The sequence below is a fragment of the Podarcis melisellensis genome (assembly GCF_964234715.1).
Source record: "Podarcis melisellensis genome assembly, chromosome: 2".
Classification (NCBI taxonomy): Eukaryota; Metazoa; Chordata; class Lepidosauria; order Squamata; family Lacertidae; genus Podarcis; species Podarcis melisellensis.
This window is the reverse complement of record NC_138529.1, coordinates 113,776,762-113,788,667: the sequence shown is the minus strand read 5'-3', so window position 1 is coordinate 113,788,667 and position 11,906 is coordinate 113,776,762. Positions and strand designations below refer to the sequence as shown.

The following is an 11,906-nucleotide window of genomic DNA, read 5'->3' as shown; positions in this document are numbered from 1 at the left end:
GTACAAGGTCAGATTTAAGGTGCTGCTTTTGACCTTTAAAGCCTTTCACAGCCTAGGACCCTCGTACCTACAGGACCGCCTCTCCCAGTATGCTCCACGGAGAGCCTCAAGGTCCATAAATAGCAACACTCTAGTGGTCCTGGGCCCTAAGGAAGTTACCGTAGATTGGCTTCAACCAGAGACAGGGCCTTTTCAACTCTGGCTCCGGCCTTGTGGAACGCTCTGCCTCATGAGACCAGGGTCCTGCAGGATCTGATTTCTTTCCTCAGGGCTTGTTAGACAGAGTTGTTCCGCCTGGCCTTTGGCTTGGAGCTAAATTGATTCCCTCCCTCCCTTTCTTTTTTCTTTTCCTTTCTCTTCCTGCAATGAGGCTACATTTTAATATTTTAATGTTTCAATATTCTAATGTATTTTAATTTTGTTTTTAAGTTGTAATCATTCAACTTGTTTTTATTATTGCTTGTTAACTGCCCTGAGCCCGCCCTTGGCTGGGGAGGGCGGGGTATAAATAATAATAATTCTGTAATAAGTGGGTTTTGTTTGGAAAGCTGTCTCTCAACATTTATTAGAACTTTGGAATGTACCTGGCATTTTATAAGCTCTTCAGTATGTTGCGATCAGTATGCAGTCCCTGGTTTGCAAATCCTCTACAGGAAATATTCCTGAAATACCATTTCATGAAGCTGGGAAGATGCCACCCAGCTGCCTGAATGCCTAGCAGCTGGAGGAGGCAGTCCAGTTCCCAGCTCTGCTGGCCTAGGTCATGTGATCAATCTAGCAACAGATGCCAGGGCTGGGCTCTGTTCTCTTTCCATACCCTCCAACATTTCTCTGATGAAAATAGGGGTGTCCTGTTCCATAATGATAATTTTACTATTTATACCCCACACATCTTATTAGGTTGCCCAAGCCACTCCAGGCAGCTACCAACATATATAAAAACATAAGAAAACATTTTTAAAATTTCCTATACAGGATTACCTTCAGACAAATTGGGGGTCGGATAGCCCCATACCCTCTGGCATCAAGTCAGAAACTGACGACAGCTTCTGTAAATCAGGGACATCCCTGGAAGACAGTGGCACTTGGAGGGTCTGTCTTTCCCTGCTGTTTCCTTTGCTGCCTCTGGTCTCCTGCCTCCATTCAGCAGAGGAGGGGGCCTTCATACGGATCGGGGCGAACAGGGCATGGTTGGTGCCTTCAGATGACTGCAGTGAAGGGAGAACCATTTGGGGGAACAGCTTGCTGCAATTTTGGAAAGGGATGGGAACACCGTGGTTTGGTTCTTCAGGTACTTGTTGTTCAAGTTGTTCCATGGAATTCCTGATCTGGACCTTGTGTGGGAAATGAGTTCTCTCCATCACAAGAATAATTTTTTTGAACCTTTGCTGCACAACAGTCTTAAACAGTCTTACAATAAGATGTACATGATAAAGTAGCAGATTGCAAACAATGTTCAGTTCTTTATGTAATCCTGTGGACTGTCCTCTCTCTGGTCCCAGAGGGAGATCCTAAGCTTCTTCCTCATTGCAGAACTTATTTGCAACTGCTGCTGCTTCTCCTAGCCATCTCCAACAAGCACCCACTGACTTCTCAAGCTTAAGCTTCCTTCTGTTAGAGCTCTGCAGCTTCTGTTTCCAGCAATGAGTTATTAGGAAAGATACCAGCCTCCTCTGCTGCTTGAAAGATACCAGCCTCCTCTGCTGCTTTTGTCAGAGTGGAACCTCTTGCCTAAAAGGTTCCACTCTTTCTTCTTCTATGTTTGCTTAATATGCCACAATGTTCTCTCTCTTTTTCTCAAATGCTCCAGGTGACCACAAATGAGTGTCTAAAGAGAAACCAAAAGCTCAGAGTTGGGATGGGGGGGGGGTGAATATCAGGTTGCCTTGTAGTGCCTGGGGGCCCTGCTATTAGATTTGTATCTCATAAGTGTTGTTAGGAGCTTTTTGTTTTTTTAGCTGTATATTTAAAAAACAAGGCTCTCATAAGATATTTCATTCTTTTGTTATTCTGACATTGCATTGTACAGGAGCACATTTGCACAGCTTTTTAAAACAGTGATTTTTTTAATATGAAAAAAGAAGAAAAATGCATTCTAAAGGGTTTCTTTAGAAGCAGAACAAGCATTTTATTTTATTTTAAATAACAGAGGGATGAGGCCCAATTCTTAGTGCTCATCCCAGGTTAAAGATTAGCAGCCACACCCTCACAAAAAGCTATGAAAGGATTTTCTTAGCAAGTGTCAAGGTGAATTCCTACCTTGTATTCCTGGGCTGCCTCTTCCTTGAGAACCAGTTCTCACTAATAAGGGAGTCCTACGCTGCCTATAGCCAGCCATGGTCAGCAATGTGTCTGCAGCTCTTTGAGCCAGTTGAACTTTCTGAGCACTTTTCAAAGGCAGCCCCATGTAGAGCGTGTTACACTGACCCCTACACAATGTGGCACCAGACTGCCTCTTTGGGGGGGTAATTATCTGTTCTTAACGTGTGTGTGTGTGTGTGTTTCTTTCATTCTCTCTCTCTCTCTCTGTGTAGTTTAAATTCTCTGAATGCTTTTTTTTTTGAGAAGGGGCTCTTCGGGTCATGAAGCAATGCCTTTCAACTCAGCTGCATAACATTGATTGCGCCCTCACACTGCTCCTTCTGGTGCGGGGATTTTGATCCAGAAAAGGAGCAGATGGGGAAAGGTTAAGCAGACCCCCCCCCCGGGGTCACCCTTAGGTGTGCTCAGCCTTCATCTGCTTCATGACTCCACCTTGCATGAGAAAGAAGGATGGAGCTGCAGGAAACAGGAAGTGGTCCTTCCACCAGCCAGGACATCTCATCATCACAGACAGATCCAGTCTCCTGCTGGGGAGTCAGAGAGAGGAGGGGAAGGGGCCAGGGACAAAAGGATGGTAGGCTCTAGGTGCTCCCTTGGACCCCTTCCTTGACACCAAGGGGAGCTCCTCTTCTGGGGCTAAAAGCATTGCCGTGGAGGTTTCATTTTTGTCATGATTGCAAGGAAAGAAGGGAAGGTAAAACCACCACCAACCACACACAAACACAAATAACTGAATGAAAATAGCCCTGTCTGAGCGATTAGCTACTGTAGAGCATAATGTGGGGTTTAGCCTGTGATGCTCACCTGCCTCCCTGGAGGAGTCTTTTCTTGGGGTCAGGGAGCTGGGGAGCAACATGAAGTTCCCAGCTTACATTTCCTTCTGGTCAGCTATTCCAGCTCTTGTCTGCTCCCCATTTCTTTATGGAGGGGCAAAGGCTATGCACTTTGTATAGATGCAACTATAACCAACAACTGGCGTCTTCTGGGTGCACTGAGCTCCCCCCCCCCCTTCCGCCTTCTCTCCTCCAGATATAATACAGATTTCCTCATGATCTTGCCCCACCCTCCAGAAGGCAAATATATCCGATTGTTTATTTAGGACATCATTATATTGTATGAAATATCTTTTCTTTTTTTTAAACAGATATTTATTAGAATTTTGCAAAATGAAAAAAGAAAAATACAAAATAAAAATAGATAGAGAACAATTCCATCTTTCCATCACTTTCTTTCATTTGCTTATTTCCCGGACGTCCTCACACTTCCCTTTTTGTATTCCAGTTCAATTTGTTAGTTCAGCAAATCCTTCCCCTCTTTGTTTATCCTAATCTTTAATCTTGAAATAATGTGTAACATTAACTTTTGACTGTTAATACCCCGTTTTTTTCATACTCCTTATAGCGTTATAGCTAAAAACCACATAAGTTTCATCCAACATCATTTTAACATTCATTAATTTTACAATATTTCTGTAAGTAATCTTTAAATTTCTTCCAATCTTCTTCCACCGACTCTTCTCCCTGGTCTCGGGTTCTGCCGGTCATTTATATTGTATGAAATATCGCCTTGTTTCTCTGATGGGTAGACTTTTCATGAGCAGTGATAAATATGACATTACTTGGTTACTGAACAACAGCTTCTATGCTGTCAACATGAGCTTTGTCTGAGGTTCCAGACATACCCATTTCATTCAAGAAAGATGCAGAAAATACTTTTCCTTTTTGATTCTGGGCACTTGACTTCTCCCATCCTGCTACCATCATGGCAGACATTTGGGGGTGAGATCCAGGGCCCCCTCAGCAGCAGCAGCAACAGGTGGAGGCCCCACAAACATTTGTCACATTTTGAAGGGTTTTTTTTTATTAAAAACAAACAAAAGGCTTTTCCTTAGCCTCTCATAGCCCTGAAGTTAGCTCTTGAAAAAGAGAGGGTTGTCAAATAGCATGGCCTCCAAGAATGAAAACAAACACTTCCAAATTCTTTTTTGCACACCTAGAGACAGGGGTCAGCAACCTTTTAAAGTTGAGGGCCGGATCGCTATCCTCAAACCTTGCAGCAGGACGGAGCATGCGTGCGCATACACAATCTCTCATTACTACACGATCCAAAGATTGCACCAAAAAACAATTATAAAGTTCCAGAGGTCCCAGTTCTGCACTGCAGCATATCTGTTCCATTCTGAGACACCCTCCCAGGGTTCTGGGGTATGCGAAGCCTTGTTTCCCTGTTTTTAACTCCATTACCAAAAGCGTCTCCCCCTCCAAGATGGGAAAGCGGAGAACACGTATCCTTCTGCAGCGAGGGGGAGAGGCTTTCGGTAGCAGAGTTAAAAACAGGGAAACAAGGCTTCATACACCTCAGAACCCTGGGAGGGTGTCTCAGAATGGAACCACTCGCTGCAGCAGCAGGAGCAGTGAGCCAGTTGAGGGCCGGAGAGGGGCTGCCTTAAATGGCAGCCATCGAGTAATCACTCTGGCACAAACAAAGCCCAGGCCCTAGGCTCTAGGAGGAGGGAGGGAGGAGGAAAGAACTCTGCAACCAATCAGAGGGAAACAATGCTGCTGGCACCAATCATAGGCTAGCCCCCTTCCTCCGAAGGGTGGGGGAGAAGCCAGAAGAAGGGAGGGAGGGGTGCCGCTGTCAGGAAGAGAGGAAAAAATGGTCCAGCCCAAACTATATGAATCAGAACCATGAGGCGATTTCTGGACCATCTGCGGGCCGGATCCGAACCCCATTTGGGCCGGAACTAGCCCGCGGTCCTTAGGTTGTGGACCTCTGTTCAGAGACTTGACAGCCATCTTCACTTCACTCCTCAGTCCCTTTCATTAATCTCCCCTAGCCGTAATTCTTTCACACATTCCTTTAAAACATTTCTGTGAACTAAGAAACACAAAAAAACACCCTCACTGGTCACCTTCCACAGATCAAAAGCCAATGCAGAAAATATTTAATAAAAACAGCTCAAAACAGGAACACAAGAGCACAGAAAAAAGGAGATGAGTTTTAAAAGCAATACCACATGGACCTTTCATTCAGCTGGAAAATGCTATCAGTAAAAAGGTCTTCAATAGATTATGCAAAGTTCAAGTAATGAGTGCCTGGAATGCTGATCTACAAGATAAGGGCAGCCCATCATTTTGGCAGTGAAAGGCGGACCTGAAAACTCAACTGGAACTCAAGTGGAACTGGAAGCGTGGAAGGCATTTATTCTGGTAGCGAAGAACTTTTTTTGCAACAATAAGGCCAGAAACTATGCAGAACTTGTCAACAACATGCTGACTGCTTTCAGAAACCTGGGCTGCAACATGAGCGTCAAGATGCACTACCTATTTTCACATTATGGACCGGTTTCCTGGTAACCTGGGTTCAATGAGTGACGAGTAGGGGGAGAGATTCCATCAGGACATGAAAAAGATGGAGACCAGGTATCAGGGTTGCTGGGACGCAGTCATGATGGCTGACTACTGTTGGACTCTGAAGAGAGACCTCCCTGCCGCTGAGCATCCCAGGAGTTCCAAGAAACGGAAGTTCAAGCCCTGAAGTTTGAAAAATGGTGAAGCAACATGCAATTTACGTGTACTGCCAACCTAGCAGTTCGAAAGCACCCCCGGGTGCAAGTAGATAAATAGGGACCGCTTACTAGCGGGAAGGTAAACCGCGTTTCTGTGTGCGGCTCTGGCTCGCCAGAGCAGCTTCGTCACGCTGGCCATGTGACCTGGAAGTGTCTGTGGACTGCGCTGGCTCCCAGCCTATAGAGTGAGATGAGCGCACAATCCTAGAGTCTGTCAAGACTGGCCCGTACGGGCAGGGGTACCTTTACCTTTTTACCTTTATCAATGCCCACCATTCAGTTTACACTAATCAATGTTTCTATCAGGTAATCAATATATGTTGTTGGAAAAACATTTTTATCTCTTAAAAACATATTTAGGATGATATGTGTTGACAAAAATCAGCTGATAATGCCACAAAAATGTAATTGATTTTGTCACAAGATCTGATTTTTTTCAAATCAACATAGCACAAAAACCTGACCTGATGGAGAGAAACGGATGCCATTTCCTGATTCAGCAGTGCAAAAGCACCCTAAATCAGTTGTACAAATCTAGACAACATTCAAAAAGTAAAAAATTGTTGCCCAGTGTAATTGTTAGGGCAAATGAGGACAAGGAAACAGGCATAAAACATCCGAATAAAATACAAGATTAAACACAGATAATGGATGGATAAAAAACTAATAATTAAAACAGATGAGAGCTAAAAACCAACAAAGACTCACAGATAACACAACTATAAGAGGCTACAGAGTAGAAGCCTCTTAAATAGAGGACACTCACAACGTTGAAAACTGCTGTGCAAATATGGTTAAAACAGACAGTTAAAACAATATACAACACTAAATTTAGAAACAATGTACAACAATAAACTGTCCCAGGGAGTTGACTCAGAATCACCCATGGAACCGTGTTTGGGGTCTTTCATGCCGGACTATTTTGAGTTGGGCGATGGTCTGCGCCTACAGATCTGTAGACAGAATCTGGCGACCATCCAGGTCATCTTCTGATCTTTGCCCAACAGCAAAAGGTCAAATTTTTGCTTTTGCGGGAGGTCGGTGAGCCTCACCAGTAGGGGATCCATGATCTTACTATGTGCCTCTTTATAAAAGGGACATCTAAAGAAAAAGTGTTCTGGGCTTCCTATCTCTCCCAATGGACAGGTGCAAAGTCTCTGAGCATACGGGACCCTTCTAAAGGCTCCATCCAGGACCGGCGAGGGAAGAGCTGAGCTTCTGGCTAGTGTAAAGGCCCTTCTTGCATCCCTAGATACAAGAAAGAAGAGATATGCTGCCGGTGCGGCTATATATCTCTCGATTTCTCCAATTCTATAGTTGGGGCACCTCGCACAGTCCTGCTGTCTCTCAGTGTCTAATATTCTTTGCCTGACCGTAGCTTTTGCCTGGCCCAAGCCCAGACTTAGAAGGGCTTGAAGGGCAAACCCCAATTTCCGGAGGGTGTTCAGGACTGCAGTCTGCCAGCCCGACTGGAATTGGTCTCAGAGGATCAATGGGGCTATCCCTCGGGGGAGCAGGTTCAATGTCAGCCATTTGTAAATTGATGTTAGGCAGATGCTAGCCTCCACTCTCATCATCCCCGTTTCCAATCTAACCCATGCGTTTGAGACACATCTGGGGACCTGGAAGAGAGCTCTAAGAAGTCTGGATTGAACTCTCTCAAGTGGGGAGAAGCAGAGGAAGGCGGGTCCAAAAAGGAACCATAGAGGAGTTGTGCCAAAGTTTTGGCCTTGTATAATTTTAGAGCTGCGGGGACAAAGAAGCCCCCTTGTGCTCTGAAGAATTTAAGGATACAATTTGCGTTTTTCCCCACTGAACTCCCGGTGGAGTTTATGTGTAATTTGTTGGTTCCTGAGGCCTGTACCATCATTCCTAGATACTTGTAGTTTGTGACTTGTTCTAATTTATGGCCTTGGAGTTCCCAGCCTCTAAGCTTTGGTTTTCCCCCAAAAAGCGAGTATCTTGGTCTTTTGATAGTTGATTTTGAGACGTTCAGATTCGCAGTATGCTGCGAGCTTTCTTAGTGCTCTTTTGAGTCCAATGGGGGTTCTAGATAGAATTACCGCATCATTGGCATATAGCAGGACCGAAATATGCTGATTTGCAAGCTTCGGGGGGGGGGGGGTGGAGTTCTGAGTCATTGAGTGCAGATACTAAGTTATTTAGATAGAAATCAAATAGTAGAGGGGCCAATAGGCACCCTTGCCTGACTCCTTTGAAGGTTTTTATTGGGTCCGTTAGGTGTCCTAGGCAGCAGCACCTGACTCTAAGAGCCATGTTTGCGTGCAGTGCCTGAACTAGGAGCAGGAGCCTTCTATCTATATTGGTACCCTGTAGTCTGTCCCAGAGTCTGGTTCTGGAGACTGTATCAAATGCTGCTTTTAGGTCGACGAAGGCCACGTATAGTGAGGCCTGCCCTCCTGATTTGTATTTGTCGATGAGATGTTGTAACGTTAGACAATGATCTATCATGGACCTTCCGGGTCTGAAGCCCGCTTGTTCTATTGCCAGAATATCTTCATTCTCTAGTGTCAGGGGTTCAGGAGCAGAGGCGAGGGCAAGGGAGGAAACAGAGAGCGAGGGGGAGGAGTCCGAAGAAAGGATGAGTGATGACGACGACCCGAGATCTCCGAGTCTTTCCAGTGAATCAGAAGATTCACAGAAAGGAGCGCCAGTGGCCAGAGCAAAGGGGGGGCCTAGGGGGACACCCCAGGAGGAAGGGACCAGCGGGGGTTCAGAGGGCAGCAGTTGGAAATCGGGGCCAGCGTCCCCGCCAGAGCGCAGTGGAGAGGAAGGACGTCAGGGATCGAGCCCTGGCAGCTCGCAGCAGGGAGGAGGGCATGAGTCAGGAGTGACCACACCCCCATCGGGGAGCGAAGTAACGGTCAAGCGGAAAGTGGAAGGTTGGGCGCGCGCGCCAAGTTCAAATGCACAGGAAGGCGGCGCAGTGAGCAGCCCGGAAAGGGAGCCAGGTCCTAAAGCCCGACGCAAGGAGACAGGAGGGTCCGGGGGGTCAGCGTCAGAGGAGTCCAGGAAGGAAGAGACCACGGGGGGCAGAGGGACCCAGAGAAGGACGGTCAGGCGGAAAAGGTGGAGTAAGGCGAGGATATTAAGTTGGTGTACGAGGGGCGGAGACTCAGACGGAGCTTCGCCGGTCTAGCCATAAGACGTAGAGCTGCACGCAGCAGCTTGGAAATGGAAACTGTAACTCAATAAAGACTTTTATAAAGCGAACGATGGCTAGCGTGATCCTCTGTGAGCTAGGATCGGGGAGCAGCTCTGACATCTAGCCATTCTGTAAACTTATTAAGGAGGTGCTTTGAGTAGAGTTTACTAATCATACTTAATAAGCTAATCGGCCTATAATTTGCTGGGTCCCCTCTGTTGCCCTTTTTATAGATTGGGACTATTATGGCTGTTCCCCATTCCCTTGGGATGCGGCCAGTGTCATCTATGTAAGTGAAGAGGTTGGCTAAGAAAGGTGCCCACCAATCCACCTGTGCTTTTATCACTTCTGGTGTAATGCTGTATAAGCCTGGGGCTTTGACCGTTTTCAGTTGGTTTATATATGATTTCACTTCAGTTATTGAAACTGGAGGCCATTTAGCCAGTTGTTCTATATTATAATTCCGTAGTGGAGGTCCAGCATCCTCGTACAAAGATTGGAAGAATGAGACCCAAAGGCTAGGGGGAATTTGTGAGGTTAAGGGGGGAAAAGCTTTATGGGTGCCAGAAACTACCAGTTTCCAGAATAGTGTCTGATCTTTTGCTTTTGCCGCACTAATTAATTCCAGCCGACATTTTCTGGTATAGGCATTCTTTTGGTGCAGTATTAGGTCTTTATACTCTTTTTTTAGGGCTCGGACAGCAAGATAGGCTTGATATCTGATAGAATTTTCAGCTGTCAGGGCAGCTTTGTAAGCATTTTGCAGGGCTTTCTTTGCCTCAAAGCAGGAATACCCTGTAATTTTCATCGTGTGTGTGTGTTAGCTGATGTCTTCTAAGGTGTTCATTTTTACTGAAGCTCTTTCCACACTCCATACATTTAAATGGCTTCTCCCCTGTGTGAGTTCGTTGGTGTATTCTAAGATGTCCACTTTGACTGAAGCTCTTACCGCACTCCATACATTTAAATGGTTTCTCACCCGTGTGAGTTCGTTGATGTATTCTAAGATGTCCACTGTGACTGAAGCTCTTACCGCACTCCATACATTTAAATGGTTTCTCCCCCGTGTGAGTTCGTTGGTGTATTCTAAGTGGCCCACTTTGACTGAAGCTCTTACTGCACTCCATACATTTAAATGGCTTCTCACCCGTGTGAGTTTGTTGGTGTATTCTAAGATGTCCACTTTCACTGAAGCTCTTACCGCACTCCATACATTTAAATGGTTTCTCCCCCGTGTGAGTTCGTTGATGTATTCTAAGATATGCACTTTGACTGAAGCTCTTACCGCACTCCATACATTTAAATGGTTTCTCACCCGTGTGAGTTCGTTGATGTATTCTAAGATGTCCACTTTGACTGAAGCTCTTACTGCACTCCATACATTTAAATGGTTTCTCCCCTGTGTGAGTTCGTTGATGTATTCTAAGTTTCCCACTTTCACTGAAGGTCTTTCTACATTCAATGCATTTAAATGGTTTCTCCCCCGTGTGAGTTCGTTGATGTATTGTAAGTTCTCCATTCGTACTGAAGCTCTTACCGCACTCCATACAATTAAATGGTTTCTCACCCGTGTGAGTTCGTTGATGTATTCTAAGATATGCACTTTGACTGAAGCTCTTACCACACTCCATACATTTAAATGGTTTCTCCCCCGTGTGAGTTCGTTGATGTATTCTAAGTTTCCCACTTTCACTGAAGATCTTTCTACATTCAATACATTTAAATGGTTTCTCCCCCGTGTGAGTTCGTTGATGTATTCTAAGTGTTCCACTGTGAGTGTAGCTCTTACCGCACTCCATACATTTAAATCGTTTCTCCCCTGTGTGAGTTCGCTGATGACTTGTAAGTGCTCCATTCGTACTGAAGCTCTTTTCACACTCCATACATTTAAATGGTTTCTCACCCGTGTGAGTTCGTTGATGTCTTCTAAGATTTCCACTTTGACTGAAGCTCTTACCGCACTCCATAAATTTAAATGGTTTCTCACCCGTGTGAGTTCGTTGATGTATTCTAAGTGCTTGACTATGACTAAAGCTCGTTCCACACTTCATACATTCAAATAGTTTCTCTCCTTTGTGAGTTTGTTGTTGTATCCTCAGGTTCTTTCTTCTTCCCAATAAATTCACATGTGGCTCCATAGAATTCTGACCTTCATCTTCCTCACCTGTTTGGGAGTCTGGGAGGAAAGCGAATCCTGTTAGACTTTCAGGAAAGACAAAAAAGGAATTGAACACCTGTCAATCCCAATCTGCACCTTCTCTCATTTTCACACAGTCTCCATTCTCCACTGTCCTCTCTATGTTCCAAATTTTTTGGAAAGCAGATGAGATAATGGCAAGAGCAACACATGATCACTGCATTCACACTTAATAAAGCACCATCATTTTATAATACAAATCTATGGTGGAATTGGCTTATTAGACACATTTGTGTATTTTTCCTTTTCAAGTGAGGAAATGATCTCAGGCTCAAGTAACAGTGTTTCCATTGTGAAATAAGTAAAATTTAGGTGCTACATGTAACTGTAAAAATATTGCAATATATTGGAACCTAAGAAGAGTCTTCTGGATCAGGCAAAGGCCCACCTAGTCCAGCATCCTCTTCTCACAGAGGCCAACCAGATGCCTGTGGGAAACCGGCAAGCAGGATTGGAGCACAAGAGTCTTCTCTGCCTTCCTGTGCTTTCCAGAAACTAGTATCAAGAAGCATTATTGCCTAGGACCGCGAGGGCAGAGCAGAGACGTCAGTCTTATCCTTTTTTTTCAAGCTATCCAAGTTGCTCGCCATCACTGTCTCCTGTAGGATGGAAGTCCATAGATGAACTATGCATCTGTTTTTTCATCTTTT

At 45.1% G+C, this 11,906-nt stretch overlaps 3 protein-coding genes and 2 long non-coding RNA genes across 6 annotated transcripts in view; 2 read left to right on the top strand and 3 right to left on the bottom strand.

Annotated features, from left to right (window-relative positions):
- LOC309364962 (uncharacterized protein) overlaps positions 1-11,906 on the bottom strand; it is a 147,369-nt gene that overhangs the window by 96,739 nt on the left and 38,724 nt on the right. The window lies entirely within an intron of this gene.
- The window catches only part of LOC309365336, a 130,609-nt gene that overhangs the window by 98,605 nt on the left and 20,098 nt on the right, over positions 1-11,906 (top strand). The gene's annotated exons all lie outside the window — the stretch shown is intronic.
- Positions 1-11,906, bottom strand: part of LOC309364412 (uncharacterized protein) — a 114,798-nt gene that overhangs the window by 96,739 nt on the left and 6,153 nt on the right. The gene's annotated exons all lie outside the window — the stretch shown is intronic.
- On the top strand, positions 2,523-9,127 carry LOC309365286. The gene is made up of 2 exons (XR_014165963.1): positions 2,523-3,746; positions 4,433-9,127. It is a non-coding gene; the product is annotated as an uncharacterized lncRNA (long non-coding RNA).
- LOC309364530 (uncharacterized protein) overlaps positions 9,597-11,906 on the bottom strand; it is a 43,737-nt gene continuing 41,427 nt past the window's right edge. For both annotated transcript variants that reach the window (XM_081902024.1, XM_081902023.1), the window contains one exon: positions 9,597-11,235. In XM_081902024.1, coding sequence (XP_081758150.1) covers positions 9,839-11,235 — 1,397 coding nt within the window. In that variant the 3' untranslated portion in view covers positions 9,597-9,838. The remainder of the gene's footprint in view (positions 11,236-11,906) is intronic.